Source organism: Myxine glutinosa, chromosome 5 (assembly GCF_964187855.1).
Source record: "Myxine glutinosa chromosome 5, kmMyxGlut1.1, whole genome shotgun sequence".
Lineage (NCBI taxonomy): Eukaryota > Metazoa > Chordata > Myxini > Myxiniformes > Myxinidae > Myxine > Myxine glutinosa.
In genome coordinates, this window is record NC_136265.1 from 210,382,764 (window position 1) to 210,400,956 (window position 18,193).

The 18,193-nt window shown below is 45.9% G+C and overlaps 1 protein-coding gene across 1 annotated transcript in view; it reads right to left on the reverse strand.

Annotated features, from left to right (window-relative positions):
- B9D1 (B9 domain containing 1) overlaps positions 1-17,829 on the reverse strand; it is a 31,653-nt gene extending 13,824 nt beyond the window's left edge. The window contains exons 1-4 of the mRNA XM_068114974.2: positions 17,607-17,829; positions 12,107-12,175; positions 11,704-11,815; positions 10,492-10,588 (exon numbers count right to left, since the gene is read on the reverse strand). Of these exons, the coding sequence (XP_067971075.1) occupies positions 10,492-10,588; positions 11,704-11,815; positions 12,107-12,175; positions 17,607-17,678 (350 nt within the window). The 5' untranslated portion in view covers positions 17,679-17,829. The remainder of the gene's footprint in view (positions 1-10,491; positions 10,589-11,703; positions 11,816-12,106; positions 12,176-17,606) is intronic.
- Positions 17,830-18,193: the final 364 nt, after the last annotated feature.

The window sequence follows — 18,193 nt, forward strand, 5'->3', positions numbered from 1 at the left end:
TCTCCACGCCCTCCTGTGTCTGAGACAAAACTGCGCCCAATCCTTCCTGGCTCGCATCCGTGTCCAGGGTAAATGCCCCGTTGCTAGTGGGGTACGCTAGAAGGGGTGCGGATGTCAGACACCCCTTCAATTTTTGGAAGGCCTCGTGGCACTCCCGTGTCCAATTAAATCGCGTCCCCTTCTCCATAAGCCGGTGGAGGGGACGGGCCAACTCCGCAAATTTCGCCACAAAGCGCCGGTAGTAGGAGCAGAGTCCCAAAAATCCCCGCACCTCTTTGATGGTACGTGGTGCAGGCCACTCCTCTACCGCTTTCATTTTGTCTGGGTCCGTTTTTACCCCCTCGCGGCCGATCACGTGACCTAGATAGGCCACCTCTCTTGCAAACAAAGTGCACTTACTCGGGTTCAGCTTCAACCCTGCCTGTCTGAGGCACCCGAACACCTGGTCCAAATTAGCTACTGCCTGGGGGAACGTTTTGGCATGTACTAGGACGTCATCCAGGTACACCAGGCATGATTGCCATGGCATGCCGCCTAGTACATGTTCCATCAATCTTTCAAAGGTGGCGGGGGCGTTACACAAACCAAACAGCATCACAGTAAACTGATACAGTCCCTTACCTGTGGAAAATGCCGTTTTCTCCTTCCCCTGCCCTATCCATTTCCACCTGCCAATACCCACTCTTGAGGTCCAAAGTCGAGAACCAATTTGAGCCCGCAACGGCATCGAGGGTGTCATCAATCCTTGGCAGGGGATATGAGTCCTTGAGTGTCACGTTGTTTAGCTGGCGATAGTCCACGCAGAACCGCGTGGTCCCATCCTTCTTTTTGACCAGCACAACAGGTGACATCCAAGGACTTCCCGAGGGCTCGATCACGCCTGCGTCGAGCATTTTTTCAACCTGCTCATCAGCTTCCGCCCTCTTGCTCCAAGGGAGCCGTCTGGCGGCCTGACGAATAGGCCGGGCCTCACCGGTGTGGATCTGATGTTTCACCAGGCCCGTACGTCCAATATCCTCGGTGGACAGGGAGAAGAGGTCCAAATGGGACCCAACCAGTTTGTGTAAGGCCTCCCTCTGGGTACCTCCCAACTCTACGCTACTACGATTTACCATCTCGCAAATGGGATCGGGCCAATTCCTACTTCTTATTGAAGGCTCCCCCCGGGGTCGGCTCGGCTGGACGTTCTCGCCCCTCACTGTCGCGACTTCCTCAACTGGGGTGCAGCCAGCTACCCTCGTGCCCCTTACTATAGTGCGTGGTTCTGTACTCATATTTATTACTCGGACGGCCACTACCGGTCCGTCCGTTTTTACAAGGGTGCGGCCCACGATTAAACCCGGTATGGACTGCGCTGCCACCGGTTCGACCAGGCTGCAGGACTCCTGCCATGTTGGGCGAGCTGCCCACCGGGCCGGCACTATCGCCTCGGCCCTTGGGGGGATGGTCACGGCCTCGGAAGCCTCCAGCTCCGCTCTCTCGGCCGTGCTCACTCCCCCTAACGGCAGCTCTTCTACTCCCACCTGCAGGATCCCCCGGCACAAGTCGATTTTACAACCGCTGGCAGTCAACAAATCCAACCCTATTAAACATGGGTCGCACACCTCCGCCACCCAAACATCTATCTCCCTCCTTACCGACCCTAACTTGAGGGTCACAGAACCACGCCCTATGATCGGGGCCGTTACCCCGGTAGCAAGTTGCAAACTATAATTTTGCAGGCGCTGGATCTTATCCCAGCCACCTGCGCTCGAATCAAGGACCACAAGGCTGATGATCGTGGCGCTAGCTCCTGTGTCCACTACGGCGTCTACCCCCACGCCGGCAATTTTGCATCTGATTGTCAGGCTACCGGTTCCAATTTGGCCACAATAAATGACCTGTCGCGTCAATGAGGGCTCTCCTCCATCCTCTTCTGCCGAACACCGCCCTACGTGCCCGACACCTTCTAGTTTCCCGGGGTCTGGCGGGGGGGGGGGGGGGGGGTGTCTGGGGTCGGCTAACCCGCTCCCCTCTGGGCGGAGTTGAGGACCTCAACCGCCGGGGATCATCCCGGCGCGTGGCTCGACAGTGCCGCGCCAGGTGACCCAGACGGTTGCAAGTATAGCACCTCACCTGATAAGGTGCTTGTCTCCGGAATTCCAAATTTCCCCCCCTGTAGGTCCGAATTGGATTACCCGCTCGTGGTCCACCGCGGGCCACCTCCGGGGCCGCCTGCCATGGTCCAGGTCCCGCCAGGCGCTGGTCCACCAGCCTCCGGACCATGCCCGCCAGGTCAGGACTCACGTCGGGGGCGGGCCCCCTAAGGGGTCCGCCCTCCATCGGGGGTCCCACCTGGCGGACCGCCATTGCGAGACGCTCGCCCCCCCGGGCCAGGGGCCTCGCTGCTTCCCAACGGGCCGCAGCGTCAGCCGCCTGGCTCAGAGTCTGCGGGCGCCACATGGCGAGCTGTTGCCGGAGCTCAATATCCGGGAGGGCCTGGATAAAATGGTCCAGCGCCAGGCTTTCCCGGGAATCCGCTGCCATGCTAGCATGTGCGATCCCCACTGCACGGCGAATGTCGTGGGCAAGTTCCCCGATGGCTTCCTGGGGCTTGCGTTTTCGCAGCGCGAGCTGAGCTTTAACAAGCTCGCTCTGCTGTTCAATGCCGAATCGATTAATTAGGGCGTCGCGGAGGGCTGGCAGGGTGAGAGCACCCGCTGGTAATGCCGTCAGCACCTCCGCCGCCGCGCAATGCGGCCACCAGGTGTACTCCACCTTCGTCCTCACCCCAACCGTTGCCCTTACACACACAGTCAAACTGCGCCAGGTACGCGCGTAGATCAATCTCGCCGTCATACGGCGCGAGTGGGACCTTGTGGGACCACCTCGTATGCGAGTCGTTGCCCGCCTGCCGGACCCCGTGCGTCACCCCTTGCGGGGTCAGCGCGGGGCCGAACCGGCCGGGCCCCCACAGTACATTACCCCCAAGGGGCTCTCGTGCCTCCCCGGTCCCTCCAACAACTACCCCTGTTGGTGTCGATGCATGGGTCACACCTCCGCAACCCGCTACCCATTCCATACCACCACAACCTTGCTCACCCACACCTCGCACCTCTCGTTCCATACCCTCCGGACCAGCCATACACCTCACTCTTGGCCTCTCACGAACATCTCGACCCCCAAGCTTATTAAATCACCTGGCGCATCATACGCACGACCATATTGGTCACCACTTACACCGGGTCCTCTTTCTCTTCGCTTCTCCTCCATCACCTGCGAATCCCTCACCCGGTTAATGAGCACATCATCACGATCCGAACACAGACTTTGGACCAATTCTTTTACTTCCTCCTTTATCTCTTTCTTATCCTCTCTCCGTCGCTTCTTAATTTCGCTCACCCCTTCTTCCACTTCTTCTAATTTCTGCTTCACCTCCTTCATCTCCTCGTGCGCCCCTTTAAGTTCTTCCTCTAACTCCACTTTATTTTTTTCTAAGTGCTCCCGCACCTTCCGCTCTTTAACCTCCATCACCTCTACCACTTTGTTCATTTTCCTCGTCAGGTCCTCATGTACCGTCTGACACTCTTTTTTAATTACCCCTACGTCCTTTTTCATCTCCTTCTGTGTCGATTTTAAACCCTCTATTACCGCTGTGTTCTTCTTTACCTGCTCCCCCAACTCCTTTTGTCCCACTGTCAGTTGTTCTACTCCCAGCGTCAACTCCTCTATACCCCCTTGCAATTTTACAGTCCCCTTTCTCACCTCCCTCTCCATGCGCTCCTTACAGTGCCTCAACTCCTCGCGCACTCCTCCGACCTCCTCACTCACACCTCTTCTGATCTCCTCTCCCATCACTTGCATCTCCTGCCCAGATGCCACCCTCATCTGCTCCATTTCCTCCCTGTGAGCATCCAGTTTAGTTTCTACCCCCATTCTGACCCCCTCTATCTGCTGCCCCATTTGTTTAACTTCCCTTTCCGCTTGGTCCCTCATGTCCCTCAATTTGCCTTCCATCCTGTTTTCTAACCCCTCTAACCCCTTTTGCATCCCTTCCATTTGATTCTCTTGAGCGGCCATTCTGTTTTCTACCCCCATTAACCCATTTTTCACCTCTTTTATCCCGTTGTCTAACCCCTCAAATTTGTCGTCTAACTTCCCAAATTTATTGTCTAATCCCTTAAAATTATTGTCTAACCCCTCAAATTTGTCGTCTAACTTCCCAAATTTCTTGTCTAATCCCTTAAAATTATTGTCTAACCCCTCACCGGTACCCCTCGCTTCGTCCCTCATTACCCCCATTTGGCCCTCCAATCGCTCACCCTGAGCATCCATCCGCTTCCCCATTTGTCCCATACTGCTTTTCAAACCTCTAATTTGGTCTCCCAATTGCTCACTATTCTTTTCCATAAGGGCCGTCATTTGCATAAAAAAAAGGTTCAAATCTACCAGCGGCGCTACTACGGTCGCGGGCGTGGACGCCGTGGCCATGTGCGAGGCGCCATTTTGCGCGCCCGTAACCTCGTGCGCGACGACGCTATTTTGCGACCCTGCCACCCTCACTGCTTCGCTCTCCTCATGTCCCTCATTTTGGTCCTGGATCGACTCTGCCTCACTCTCCTCTACCGGAACCCAGCCGTCTTGGTCTGCCATAGCGCGACTTTCAAAATTCGGGTTTTTTTTTTTTTTTTTGTAAAACACAATCAAATTTCGCTGTTATAATTTCGAGCGCGTGAAACGCGCTCCGGGACCTATCCCACTTCCCGACACCAATTGTTACGGACACGACTTTGATGTTATGGTGGGCCGAGCGGAATGGCCGCCGTGTTCGCACAGTTTACCCGATTACACTCGAACGTTGGCCAAATCGCGCTATGCTAAATCAATTAAGGAAAGGACACAACGGCTGGGTTAAATGACACGACACCAGGGGTACAGTTCTCAAGACCTCCGGAAGAGGTTATAATATGGGTTTGCAGAACGTTTAGATTATACGGACAAGAGGTACAGCATAGAAAGGTGGGCACTTAAACACGGTCTTATCTTAGCCCCGACAGACCACAGATAAACGGGACAAGACTGACTCACACAGGGATTGATGGCAGGGGAGGGCAGGTAGTCGATGGCTCAAGGTGCACCTTGGCTCAGGGGCAGAATCGACCCGGTCCGGTCCAGAGATGCGGGAGGTATCTCTCAGCGCGAGGAGGTGACGTTCTTTCTCCAAGCTGGGGGCGCATCTCACGTCACCTCCGGTAAGTGGCTGCGTATATGCAGCGGGGAGTGACACGCCCTCGGCTCGTTAGCTCCGCGCCAGATGGAATCGGTCCGCCGCTTCTTATTGGGTGCGGGGGGGTTACCGGGCTCCGCCCTTGACAAGGAGCTGACAGTCAGCCCCTGTGTGGTAACCCCGTCGGAGCACATGGGCAATGGCGGCTAACCAAGCCGGAGTGAGGACGCACACTCCCCGCGCCGCCGCCGCGCCGCCCCCCGCTGTTGTTGTAGTTGTTGTTGTTGTTGTAGTTCCATGAGGAAGAGATGCGGGGAGGTATTGGGAGGCCCTAAACTCACTACTGGTGCCATACAATCACATTCTGGTGCAACGAAGAGTCAGAATTAATGGAAACGAGTCCTTAACTGACATAGACTAAGAATAACTAGCAAGATGTCCGAAAGTTGTCTACGTGAGATGCGGTGGACCTGGGCACGACATTTAATGGGGGAAAAAGGGGAAGGTCGGTTCTACAGAGTGTTGTTTACAGACAATGGGACTAGGGAATGGGGGATTGGGGATAGTTGGGGAGTATTGGGGAAATAGGGGAATATTTACAAGCGGATATGGATGGAGGCCAAATCCCATATCCGCAACAATATATATATATATATATATATATATATATATATATATATATATATATATATATATATATATATATATATATATATATATATATATATATATACACACATATATATATATACATACATACATATATATATATACATACATACATATATATATATACATACATACATACATATATATATATATACATACATATATATATATATACATACATATATATATATATATATATATATATATATATATATATATATACATACATATATATATATATATTGTTGCGAATATGGAATTTGGCCTCCATATCCGCTTGTAAATATTCCCCTATTTTCTCCAATACTCCCCAACTTTCCCCAATCCCCCATTCCCTAGTCCCATTGCATGTAAATAACAATCAGTAGAGCCGACCTTCCCCTTATTCCCCCATTAAATGTCGTGCCCAGGTCCACCGCACCACACGTAGACAACTTTCGGACATCTTCCTAGTTATTCTTATTCTATGTCAGTTAAGGCCTCGTTTCCATTAATTATGACTCTTCGTTGCACCAGAATGTGATTATATGGCATCAGTAGTGAGTTTAGGACCTTTCCCATACCTCCTCCCATCTTCTTCCCCGTCTACAACAACAGAGGGGCACGGCGCTGCGCGGGGGGGAGTGTGCGTCCTCCCACCGGCTCGGTTCGCCGCCATCGACAATGCGCTCCAGACGATGCGCTCCAGACCATGCGCTCCACGGGGTTACCACGAAGGGGCTCCTTGTCAGCTCCTCGTCAAGGGCGGAGCCTGGTAAACCCCCCCGCACGCACCCAATGAGAAGCAACGTGCCGATTCCACGAGGCGGAGCTAACGAGCCGAGGGCGTGTCACTCCCCGCCGGATATACGCGGCCACGCGCCGGATGTGACGTGAGATGCGCCCCCAGCTGGAGAAAGAACGTTGCCTACGACCGCTGAGAGGAAGAGAACCCGCCTGTGAAAGAACGTTACCACCTCGAGCGCTGTGCAACCTTCCGCATCTCTGGACCGGACCGGGTCGACCCTGTCCTTGAGCCAAGAGTGCACCTTGAGCCATCGATACCCGCTGTCCTTTTCATCAACCCCCGTGTGAGTCAGCCTTGTCCCGTTTGCCTGTCGTCTGTTGGGGAATAATATAAGATTGTGTCTAAGTGCTTGTCTTTCTATGTTGTACCTCTCGTCCCTGTAATCTGACCTTCCGCACGAATATAATCTCCTCCGGAGGTCTTGAGAACCGTATCCCTGGTGTCGTCATTTTATAACCCAGCCGGGTGTCTTCTTTTTCTTATTGATCCAGCGGAGCGCGGCTTCGTCAAAGTTCGAGTACAATCGGGTAATTTGTGCGGACACGACGGCCATTCCGCTCGGCCCACCTTAACATCAAAGTCGTGTCTGTAACAATATATACATATATATACATACATATATATATATATATATATACATATATATATATATATATATATATATATATATATATAGATATATATATATATATATATATATATATATATATGTGTACTAGCTTGGCTCGGCTCTCTACACTCGCCTCACCACGCGCCGTTGCAGAGGAATGGGCTTGTTTTAGCTGAGGATAATGAATGTACATCAGTTTCTGTTTTGTCCTGATTTACACCAATCATAATACAAACAATTATTTTACACAAATTTGTAGTGTTTGTGATATTACATTTTTATAAGCAATTTAGGTTGAAAAAATATATTAAAAAACAAAAACAAACCCTCAGCACATACATACAGGAGGGGTAGGAGCAGGCTGGAAGTTTGGGACGATTACACCTCACCCCCACGTATTTCAAAACACCTCACAACCACGTAATTCAAAATACCTCACGACCACATAATTCAAAACACCTCACCACCACGTAATTCAAACCACCTCACCACCACATAATTCAAAACCCTTCACGACCACATAATTCAAAACACCTCACGACCACATAATTCAAAACACCTCACCACCACGTAATTCAAAACACCTAACGACCACGTAATTCAAAACACCTCACCACCACATAATTCAAAACACCTCACCACCACATAATTCAAAACACCTCACCACCACGTAATTCAAAACACCTCACCACCACGTAATTCAAAACACCTCACCACCACTTAATTCAAAACACCTCACGACCATGTAATTCAAAACACCTCACCACCACATAATTCAAAACACCTCACGACCACGTAATTCAAAACACCTCACCACCATGTAATTCAAAACACCTCACCACCACGTAATTCAAAACACCTCACGACCACGTAATTCAAAACACCTCACCACCACATAATTCAAAACACCTCACAACCACATAATTCAAAACACCTCACCACCACGTAATTCAAAACACCTCACCATCACATAATTCAAAACACCTCACCACCACGTAATTCAAAACACCTCACGACCACGTAATTCAAAACACCTCACGACCACGTAATTCAAAACACCTCACCAACACGTAATTCAAAACACCTCACCAACACATAATTAAAAACACCTTACCACCACGTAATTCAAAACACCTCACCACCACGTAATTCAAAACACCTCACCTCCACATAATTCAAACCACCTCACCACCACGTAATTCAAAACAACTCACCACCATGTAATTCAAAACATCTCACCACCACGTTCTTCAAAACATCTCACCACCATGTAATTCAAAACACCTCACCATGACGTAATTCAAAACACCTCACCATGACGTAATTCAAAACACCTCAGCACCACGTGATTCAAAACACCTCACCACCACGTGATTCAAACCACCTCACCACCAAGTAATTCAAAACACCTCAGCACCACGTAATTCAAAACACCTCACCACCAAGTAATTCAAAACACGTCAGCACCACGTGATTGAAAACACCTCACCACCACGTCATTAAAAACACCTCACCACCAAGTAATTCAAAACACCACACCACTAAGTAATTCAAAACACCTCAGCACCACGCAATTCAAAACACCTCACCACCACGTTATAAAAACACCTCACCACCAAGTGATTCAAAAACCTCACCACCAAGTAATTCAAAACACCTCAGCACCACGTTATAAAAACACCTCACCACCAAGTAATTCAAAACACGTCAGCACCACGTGATGCAAAACACCTCACCACCACGTTATTAAAATCACTTCACGAGTAAGTAAGTAGGACGTAGTAAGTAGTTCAGTGACAACACAGACAACACAGACAACACAACACAGCTCTTTTGATCTAGGCATGGTGACGCCGCACACTTCAACAACAAAGAGCAAACCAAACTAAATGTCTGAGGTTTAAATAAGACAGGTTCCTCCAAGATCCTCTCCAACAATGTTCTAATCATTTGCACCTGAGCTGGTGCACCTGATACTAATTTTAGGTATTTGAAGTGGTGATAAATGTAGGGGTGTACTTACTTTTTCCACATGCAAAATTTGCATTTATGTTTATTTAAATTATACAATGGACTACAAAATGGAAATGTTTCATGATATTTGTTATATTATATCACCTTTATCTATCAATATTGTTGAAATGAAGATCAAATAGCTGTATGTTGAAATATGTTGAAAAAGTCAAAACTTTACATGGGGTGTACTTATTTTTTCACCTGACTAAGTAGATTAAATAATCACACCATTATTTTCCAGTTTATTTTCTTCCTGTGTCTGTATTATAAGTCTGGTGTGGGGACGTCCCGATTAGGAATTTGATTTACCGTCGCGTTTCTTGTTATCGGCATCCGTTTTAATAAACCCTTTTGTTATTTTCCCTGTACATTTTAAATCCGGTTTCGTTTGAGTTATTTTTGCAGGTTGCAGACTGCCCGGCGGTATCGCTCAGGTAAGCACTTCAGCTTCCTTTTCTTCTCTTTCTTTCTCCCGCTTGTATATACTAGAAATCCGCAATTTGATCATCGCCTCCGAGTTAAAGCTGCGTTTGGCCTTCCGTGACTCTCCCGGTATTAACTGAGAGCAGTCACACGAGAAATGTTGTCGAGGAGTGGAATTTGAACCCTCTGGAACAAAAGTGCCAAGAGTGCAGGATTGGGAGCAAAAAAAAATCATAGTACCGAGGCAATAAATTTTTTTTATCTAACGGGCATTCAAATAAGGAGTGCCAATTTGGGGCATTCAAAATTTGGGGCATAATAAGGGGCATTCAAAAAATCTCATGTGCATGCTGGACTACCCTTGTGTTCTGAGGAGGAACCAAGTAATGCTCTAGAAACGTTAATATACAGTAAAGGGGTGCCAATTTGATTCACACAGCTGCATAAAGAGCATTACTTGGTTCCTCCTCAGAACACAAGAGTAGACCAGCATGCACACGAGATTTTTTGAATGTCCCTTCTTTTGTATTGTTTGGCATTTTCTCCAAGCTATGTAATATCCCTTCTTTTGTATACTTTGCCACATGTCACATCCCATATAAAAGGGCCTTTTCTATGCCCCTGGCATTTTACCCAAGAATGTTACCTTTTTACCCAAGTGTACCAATTTGTACCTGCGCATTTTCCCCAAGTGTACCAATTTAGATTTGTCTTGAACATAGCATTTTACCATGGAAACAAAATATGCATTGTGGTAAAAGGCAAGCGCCACACTCTTACCGGCCAGGTGTAATGGGAACGTGAACTGCACCATAACCACGCACGACGTCGTTTCCGAACACATCAGGGCCGTACACACTTAACACCAATTGCGGCCCTGCAGCACAATGTATCGAAAATCCAGGCAACATTTATCAAGGCCCAAAAATCCGATTTAACAATCAAACACAACAGTGAGACACTGTAGTTTCAGTTTCGAGATGAATGGTTGACATCAAGATACTGTATTAACTTTGACACAATCTGTATGTAAATAAAACTCCACAAGCCTTTTTGACAAGTTGTGCGTTATGCAATTCTAATAACCTCGTTTAAAACTCCTGTGTGTCAAACATTTTCCTCTCGGTTTCTAACCTCTCAAATTGCTACATGAAGTGAAGGAATAGATACGGACACAACATCAATTAGAACGACACTCGGTAGAGCGCATACCTCCACCAGGCTGAACATTTCACATTTTGTATCCCATTTATAGGCCAGATCTGGATCCAGACTTGAAGCAAATTCTAATCGGCTTGTTTTTGACCAACCAACCAACTCATCCACCAAGTTTTGTCATAACTCATCCAAAACCTTTTAAAATGTCAAGCCATATATAGTTTTTGGGCCCATCTCTCAATGGTGAAGAATCGCTTTTAAAATTTTAAAAATTCTCGTATCTGGATCGAGATTCAGATCTTCACCAAAATCGAACCGATTAGTCCTTGTCACACACACACACAATCTGCCCACCAAGTTTCGTCCGAATCCGTCCATAACTTTTTGAGATATCGTGCTATATATCGGTTTTGATGGTGGAAGAAGAAATGCGGGCAAGGGGGTTAACAAGGAGAGATGCAGAAAACAGGGCAAAATGGAGAAGATTGTCATGGGGACCGCAAGGCTAACCCCCGCTCTAGCAGGGAAAATGGCCTTAAAATGCATGTTGTTGTTGTTGTTGTTGTGCTATATATCGGTTTTGGCCTTATCTCTCAATGAAGAATCACTTCAGAAATTCTAGTATCCGGATCCGGATCTTCACCAAAATCTAATCAATTCGGCCTGGTCACACACCTAACATCTCCACCAAATTTCGTCTGAATCGGTCCACAGCTTTTTGATATATCCTGTTCACAGACAGACAGACAAACAGACAGAGTTAATACCTTCGGTCGCGGAGGTAATAATCCGGACGATAATCTAATCAACAACAAATGCCAGCAAGGTGCTTACAGCCAAATGGGTTTGTGCTTTTAAAGGTGATGTCCAGAGGAAAGTTCCACACGAGAAGCTCTTCACTCCCTTGATTCTTTGTGGAAATCTGGGAGATTCCCTCCTCCAGCCCCTGGATAAATAGAATCTGGGTTTATCAAAGCGAAACCGCCGTTTCCTTTCTTGTTAAACTGTTGCAGTTTGTGTGTTAAAGTATTGTGTTTTTTATCTGCAGTTTGAACAAAATGTAATTCAATTGTGGTGAAGGCCAAAAAAATGCAGGCAGACTTGCCAGTCAAGATTGAGAACTTGTCAGTTAGTTAAATAATTTGGGAGTAATAAAAACACAAAAAAGGCATCACCTGCGAACGCATGCTCGTGAGAACGCCAACGTCACAAAGAGAAGAATTACAGAATAACTTACGGCAGTGGGGGCCCAATCGTTCCCAAAGACGAAGCAGTACTTGAGATACAAGTCGTCAAACTCTGGAAACTGGTGAGAAAACAAGCACGCATTGGTGTCCTGCACAGCCATGACAAACGTGCACAGGAATAGCAAAACATGCTCCAATGGATACGCCAGTCAAAAATAACGTCTTCCAATAAAATCAAATGATCACTCTCCAGCTCTTCAACCGATTCATAATGTCCTCGAGAAAGGATTTGAAGTCGGCTGAAACCAGCAAAAACAAAAGCCTTCTTGCGTCCGAATCTCCCACTCGCGTACTTAACGGTGACATCTTTATCTCCCTGCTCCGCATTGGTCCTCTGCTCTCCTCTGAATGTGCTGTCTCTGTCGTTTCTCTTTCTCTCTGTCTCTCTCTGTCTCTCTCTGTCTCTCTCTGTCTCTCTCTCTCTCTCTCTCTCTCTCTCTCTCTCTCTCTCTCTCTCTCTCTCTCTCTCTCTCTCTCACTCTCTCACTCTCTCTCTCTCTCTCTCTCTCTCTCTCTCTCTCTGTCTGTCTGTCTGTCGTTCCGCTGCTCCGTGAGCCTAGATTTATACACAAAACAAAGTGCAAGGTTCTACAAGAACCAGGCCTGCAATCTGAGTGTTGGATTATTTCATTTGAGCCGCTTAGCAAGAATCAATTATTGGAAGTGTTGACAGCTGCTTGGATTTCACAATTTACTGCACACTCGTGATTCCAATTGTTGGCATGATGCAAATAATCATAATTACGTGTGTTTGTGTTTTTACCCTGCGCTCGCGAAGCGAAAGGCAGGATTAAGCATTCGGGTCCGTACCTACATACGTACGTGCGTGTCTGCATTTTTAAAATTCATTTTCTCGGCAACCATTGGTCCGATTGACATGAAATTTTCACCATATGAGGGCCACCTCCTGTAGAATATTTTAGTGAATATTATGGCGTCACAGGTCACGTGGTACAGGCGCCATGTTGGAAAAACCCAAAAACTTTGCACCTCTATATCTCAAAAACCGCTGCACAGAAATAATTGAGACAGGTCTCATTGCAAAGAACTCTCCATGTGGAATAACATATGTGAATGATGACGTCATAGGTGCCGCCGTTATGACGTTATAATTCGACAAGTAAAAAACTTTATCCGATCAGGATGAACATTTTTGAGCATCTTCTCGGTATAAATTGATGCTGAAATAAAATTATAATGACGTCGTAGGTTCGGACGCCATATTGTTTTGAGTGAAAAGCCTGAAAAACCACTAAAATCCAATTTTCTCAAAAACGACTGAAGAGATCGAGGCCAAACTTTGCAGGCAGAATCGCATACCCATGACGAACAAAAAAAGTCAGCGAGCATGACGTCACGCATCACATGGTTTTGGAGTTATGACGTTTTTAAGCATAAACTTTAAAAACCTAGCTCCTCCCTCATTTTTGATCCTATCGAGGGGAAACTTCACAGATGTGTTCAGCATATCAGTCTACTGAAATGACCTTTTGGAATTTGCGATAGGTGACGTGGTTTGGCAGATATAGATAATTAAATGAAAAGATTAAAATTTTTATAACTCTTGAATCGCTTCATTGATCGACGTGAAACTTTATATTATAGTCGAGGTAATGAAGTGTAACAAATGTGCAAAATTTCAAGATGATTGGATGTACGGTCTGGAAGCTAGAAGTTGTTATTGCATGAAGAAGAAGAGTCTTCTAGATTGGGCATGGAATTAATTATCACACTGCACATGACGAGCAGGCAAAATACGGAGCGACCTCACGGGGTCATTTTGACCTCAAATAAAATTCTGATTTCAGATTTGTCAATCGCTGAGGTATGTTAACACACGACCAAAACAGATTTGGCGAAATTCTGACGATTTTGGACGAAAATATAACATTTGTGTCTGCATTTCAGTAAAGTAAAGTGTGTGCAGTGTCAGCATTTAGAAAATTGAAACATGGCTCATTGTAAATAACTCCATATGGGGAATAGGTGTTGTTAATGATGACATCATTGGTGCCATAATTATGATGTCATAATTCGACAGGGACAACGCTTAGTCTGATCAGTTTGAAATTTATTGAGCATGATCTATGCAACAATTATTTAGAGAATATAAATTCATGATGTCATTGCTCATGTGGTCTGGCAGCCATATTGGATACAAAAAAAAGAAACGTTCAAAAATAGAAGAGTTGGCTCACACCAAGTTGACTGCGCTGGGTTAGTATTCTATGAATACCATCTAGTTCTTCTTTTGTTTCCACTTTGGTTGCTTATTACCTCCCACACTGAAGGTGGAAGGAGGTTATGTAACCACCACTGTTTGTCTGTCTGACTGTGCGCAGTATATCTCAAAAAGTTGTGTACAGATTCGGACGAGATTTGGTGGACAGGTTTGGTGTGTGACAAGGACGAATTGATTCGATTTTGGTGAAGATCCGGGTGCATAACCAGCCTATCACTGGGGATACAAAGGGTAGATCTTTCCATTCAATCAAAAGCAAACACTACCGAGTGCAGTTGTAGTTATATTGTTGTTATTGGCATTTAATCATTCATGTTATAATATCAAGTCGTCGTTTCAGCAAAAACAAATTTAGTAAACTGTTGGAAACCGGATCGTTTAATCCTGGAGAATCCTGGTTTTACAGTGCGGGGATACATTACAGTATTTGGTGACCATGCGTGGTGGAGGCACCGCATCTGCTTTATTACCACAAGATCAAAGAGGGATGATGTCAGGTCTTCACCTCATGATTTGAAAATGAATAACATGGGACGTTCACCCAATCATGGTTTAAAGTGATACTTTGAGGTACGAACCCTGAACCGAAGTGCGTTGTAAAGAAAGGGTTTGGCCAAGTAAAATAAATTATTAGTTTCTCGTCCCCACCCGCTTCCTTTTTGACGGCAATCTCTTATTTTTTATTTTTTTTGTATACAAGATCGAAGCTCGTGTATGAGCTAACATCAATCACAAAAAAACAAAACGGACACACAAAACATACAATAAAGGGAGCGGGAGACAAGATGGGGGGAGAGAGGAAAGCACACAAGTACAACAGCAGAGAATAGGAACATCGGAAGATCTGTGTGAAGGAGAGGGCTTGGGGGGAGGAGGCATGGGAAGGCGGAGGGGAGGGGGAGGTGGGAGAGGTATAAAAACACATGGACACTGCAAGCACTTCCAGGAAAAAAAGAAGTCGGTATTTCCAAAAAAGTGGATCTGGGGTGAATTAACAGGGGTAGAAGAGATCATGGTTTTGGATGGGGGAAGATAAGAGATGGTGGGGAACAGCTGTTTTAAAAACCTGGAGGGAGGAGTGGGATTGAAGAGAGTGAGGGAGTTTGTTCCAGAAGTGGGAGAAAAGAGGAATGAAGGAGAGAAGGTGAGCAGAGAGTTTTGATTTTGGCAGTTTCACCAGAAGAGGGTTGCTGGCTGATCTTGTGCAACCTGTAGGAATATTTGGGGGACAGAGCGCAGAGAGAGCTGGGGGGGGGGGGGGCAAGGCCAGAGAGGAGTCGGTAGAAGACAGAACGTCCACCAACCTGCTTGCGGTGAGTGAGTGAAAGGCCCTCGGAGTTAGCTTCATTGCGGGAGATTCCAATGATTCTGAAAATATTTGCTATTTTGTCTCCAGCTCTATTTTTATTTTATTTTATTACTTTTGCGGTCCATATCGGCCAAGCCCTCGCTCAAATGACTCAATATTATCTGTAAGTACGCATGCTCACCCGCACCACATTCTCAGCAAATGCAATTCTCGAGACATGTACATTGTGACATGTAGCTTTAATTGTGCTACTGAACAAGTACAGTGGACCTCGGTCTCAAAATGGTCTTCATTACCTCCGCCACCAAAGGTAGATGGAGGCTATGTTTTCACCCGTGTCTGGCTGTCTGTCTGTTTGTTTATGAACAAGATATCTCAAAAATTTGTGGACGGATTCGGACGAAATTTGGCAAAGATGTAGCGTATCTGGATAAAAATCTGGATCAGATATCGTATCTGGATCGTATCTGGATATATCAAATATCCAGATATCAAAATATCAAATATATTTAAATATATATATCAAATAAATATATAAATATATAATATCAAATATATATATCAAATATCAAATATATCAAAATATTTGATATCAAAATATCAAATATCAAATATCCAAATATCTGGATATCAAATAAATCGTATCTGGATCAAGGACTAAATGATAAGATTTTGGTGAAGATCTGGATTTGGATCCGGCTAGTAGAATTTTTAAAGATAAATATTGGGAGATAGGGCCAAAAACGATACACATCATGATATCTCAAAAAGTTGTGGTCAGATTTGGACGAAACTTGGTGGACCAGTTGTGTGTCTGACAAAGACGACAATTCAATTTGGTGAAGATCTGAATATGGATTCGGATATGTGAATTATTTAACTTTATCAGTGATTCTTCACCATTGAGCGATATGGCTAAAACCAACATATAGCAGGATATCTCAAAAAGTTATGGACGGATTTGGACGCAACTTGGTGGACCGGTTGTGTGTGTGACAAGGAAGAATCGATTCAATTTTGGTGGCGATCCGGATGCGGATCCAGCTGGTATAAATTTTAAAGTGATTCTTCACCATTGGGAGATAGGGCCAAACACGATACATAGCAGGACATATCAAAAAGTTGTGGACGGATGATTTTGATTTAATGCGATTCTGTATTGTGATTTTCTGGTCAACTCTCGGATACAAAACGTAAACTGTCCATCTGGCAGAGGTATGCTCTCTACTGAGTGTCGTTCTAGTTTGTGTGTGCATCCATAAGGTTGATAGAAAGTATTTGAAGCCATGGTGCGCTCGTACGGTGTTCAAGGGAACCCAGAAATGGGGAGTTCGTCCTGGGATGTCCCATCAACAACTACCGGACAACTCAGGTCAGTAGTGCGAGTCCACATGTACCTGGTACCGGTTCAGTACGTACAAGCCCACAGTACAGCAGACAATGACACTGCTGCAGTAGATGTTTACGTATCGGGTAAATGACCGACATCATTTTTAACCGTATATGGGATGTGTGTTGGTGGTCGTGCTCGTCTATGGTCAGGTAGACTTCACCAGGTGGTGGCCATCCTGGAAAAAATATCAAAAATCTGGGAATTATCAAATAGTAAGGTGTCAAGTTACAACAGAGCAAGTATAAGAAGGGCAAAGCGGGGATGAAACAGAAAATGAACAAACAACCGACACCAAATAAACGAAAAGAGGTGAGAGAGGAGGGAAAAGGGAGTATTTGGCCTTGGGAATGGGGAACTTCAACGGAAGTGACCATTAGGCCCATAAAGCCTGCGCTGTTATTGTTTGTCCATGATCTATCCTTTTAAAAACAATCCATTGTGAGAGTCCAAATTCCTCATGTCTCCTATCGCTGCTTCTGTTACAAATCACCATTAACGACCTGTTCGACAATTAAATTGCTACGTGAGAAAAAGAAATAATCTCACCTGTCCGCTTTCGACCTGCCCACCGATCATGAGCATAAACACCGTGGCCGGGCTCGGCATAGCCGCGGCCATATTCTGAAAGTGGTAGCGAAGCACACGTTTGAATGAACTGGTTATAAACTGTCTATAAATTAACACACACGCAAATGCAAATGCAACTGCTGGCGTCCTTAGCAACAGCAGCCGGAAGTGTCATTTCCAACTAGCGTCACCGACAAAATTCGGTGTTTTGTACATCCAATTCCGAAAATCTATTCAGGAATTTTAGTCAGTTTCATTCACACAACACTTTATGAAAATGATTCATTCGAATGGATGGAACCGCAATCAAAACGATTCATAATAAAAATCCCTAGCTATCTATACACCGCCTAATATGCTGTACGAGAACGACCGATTTTCGGAGCCCTTTCGGAGCCGAGTTTCCTTACACAGAACAGAACTTCAACGAAGGAGGAGACTATAAGGCCCATGAAAGCCTGCGCTATTGTTTGTCGGTGCTCTATCTTTTTCAGGTGTCGAGCATCAAGCAAGGAAGCGGCACGTATCAACTATCATTTTAGTGTTCGCCATGGGATGATGCCATC